At 47.8% G+C, this 1,493-nt stretch overlaps 1 protein-coding gene across 1 annotated transcript in view; it reads right to left on the bottom strand.

Annotated features, from left to right (window-relative positions):
• INSR (insulin receptor) overlaps window positions 1-542 on the bottom strand; it is a 114,045-nt gene extending 113,503 nt beyond the window's left edge. The window contains exon 1 of the mRNA XM_023524818.1: window positions 508-542. Coding sequence (XP_023380586.1) covers window positions 508-542 — 35 coding nt within the window. The remainder of the gene's footprint in view (window positions 1-507) is intronic.
• Window positions 543-1,493: the final 951 nt, after the last annotated feature.

The following is a 1,493-nucleotide window of genomic DNA, read 5'->3' as shown; positions in this document are numbered from 1 at the left end:
GAACCACAGGACCGTGAGGGCCTGCCACGCCACCTCAGCAGTCCTACCTCCTCACTTACAGACACAGGGACGGAGAGCACCAAAGGAGATGCAGGCAAGAAAACCAAGAGCAGCCCGGAGCAGGCGGCTTCGACACAACGCAACTGGGCGTGAGTAGGAAGGGACGTCACAGAACCCACCCCGTTCCTGACCTTCTGCAAGGGAAGAGGGCACATCTTTGAAAACAGATTGGCAGCACGGCATCACTGACAGGTGTCACTGTCTTTATCCCTCTGTGTCCAACCCACTACCTTTTCCCACACTGTTAACCAACGCAGTTTTCGGAAAGTACCTATGTTCTCCACGAAGGCGTGGGAGAGAAGCGAGCATCGCCTGGGGACGGGCTGCCATTCCCGAACACAAAACACAGGCGACTGTATAATCCTGATGTGACACCATGCCCTTAAGGAACTGGAAGAAAAAACCCAGACTTGAAATCGCATTTTCATCCTCACGAGGCCGCCTCGCGTTCGCTCCAACTGGAACTCGTACTCGGCCGGCATTCGGCAACGCAGAACAGCAGAGCTTGCTCTGCTGGAAACGAAGTACGTTTCTAAAATTCTGGAAGCTACTGGGTGAGGCACGCCCCCAACACCAGGGTCCAGAGCACGAGGGGAGACCCTCCTCGAAGCACCTTAGTTAATATACATGGTTGATTCGTTCACTTTGACCTTGGCAGACGGCACTAAGCACCATAGCTCACCTGAGCAAAGCTTGTCCAATACCCGTATTTTCTCCGTAAGGCACATCAGCTTCTCATCTTAGCGACTCTAGACAACCCTTCAGAACTACACGTCGGGGCCATTTTAAAACATCAAGATCACCAACAAAAATCTCCAAAATGCAAAACACATGGCATTCAATATATCACAAAAAGGGCACTTGTTTTAATTCTCGAGGACTGTGTGAGTCCACGTTAGGAGGGCTGAATCAAGAAGGCAGAGCACAGCCCCGTGGTTGATCTCAGCGGGAACGTTCAAGGCAGGTGATTCGAATTTCTCACCGCCCTGCGTGAGTCCAGGAGTGACCGCAAAAGTGCTTTGAATATTGATTTTGGAGTTACAAATAAATTCTAGCGAAAAGGCGAATTCACAAATATGGAATCCAGGAATAATGAGGATCTTATGAGTACTTAAAATTTTCAATTTCAGGAATGTTAATCCATTTATAAGATATCCTTTAAAGTCTGCAAAAAGCTATGGGGACGCAGAACAGATCGATGTGGCAGAGAGTGAGGTGTGGAAAGGGTGTAAAGATTAAACGGTGGCCCAAGGGGTCTGGGCGGAAAGGGAAGGGGCTGGTCTTCATCCTGATTGTAGGGACCGCCACGCAGCTCTCTACATGGATGAAAATTTAAAAGCTGTGCACCAAAAAAAAAAAAAAAAAAGTCAATTTTACTGGATGGTAATTTTTAAAAAATTTTAAAATACATTTCAAACTTTCGTTTTTCCTCT

Source organism: Pteropus vampyrus, unplaced genomic scaffold, assembly GCF_000151845.1.
Source record: "Pteropus vampyrus isolate Shadow unplaced genomic scaffold, Pvam_2.0 Scaffold496, whole genome shotgun sequence".
Taxonomy (NCBI): domain Eukaryota; kingdom Metazoa; phylum Chordata; class Mammalia; order Chiroptera; family Pteropodidae; genus Pteropus; species Pteropus vampyrus.
The sequence above is the reverse complement of the archived record's forward strand: the minus strand, read 5'-3'. Positions and strand labels throughout refer to the sequence as shown.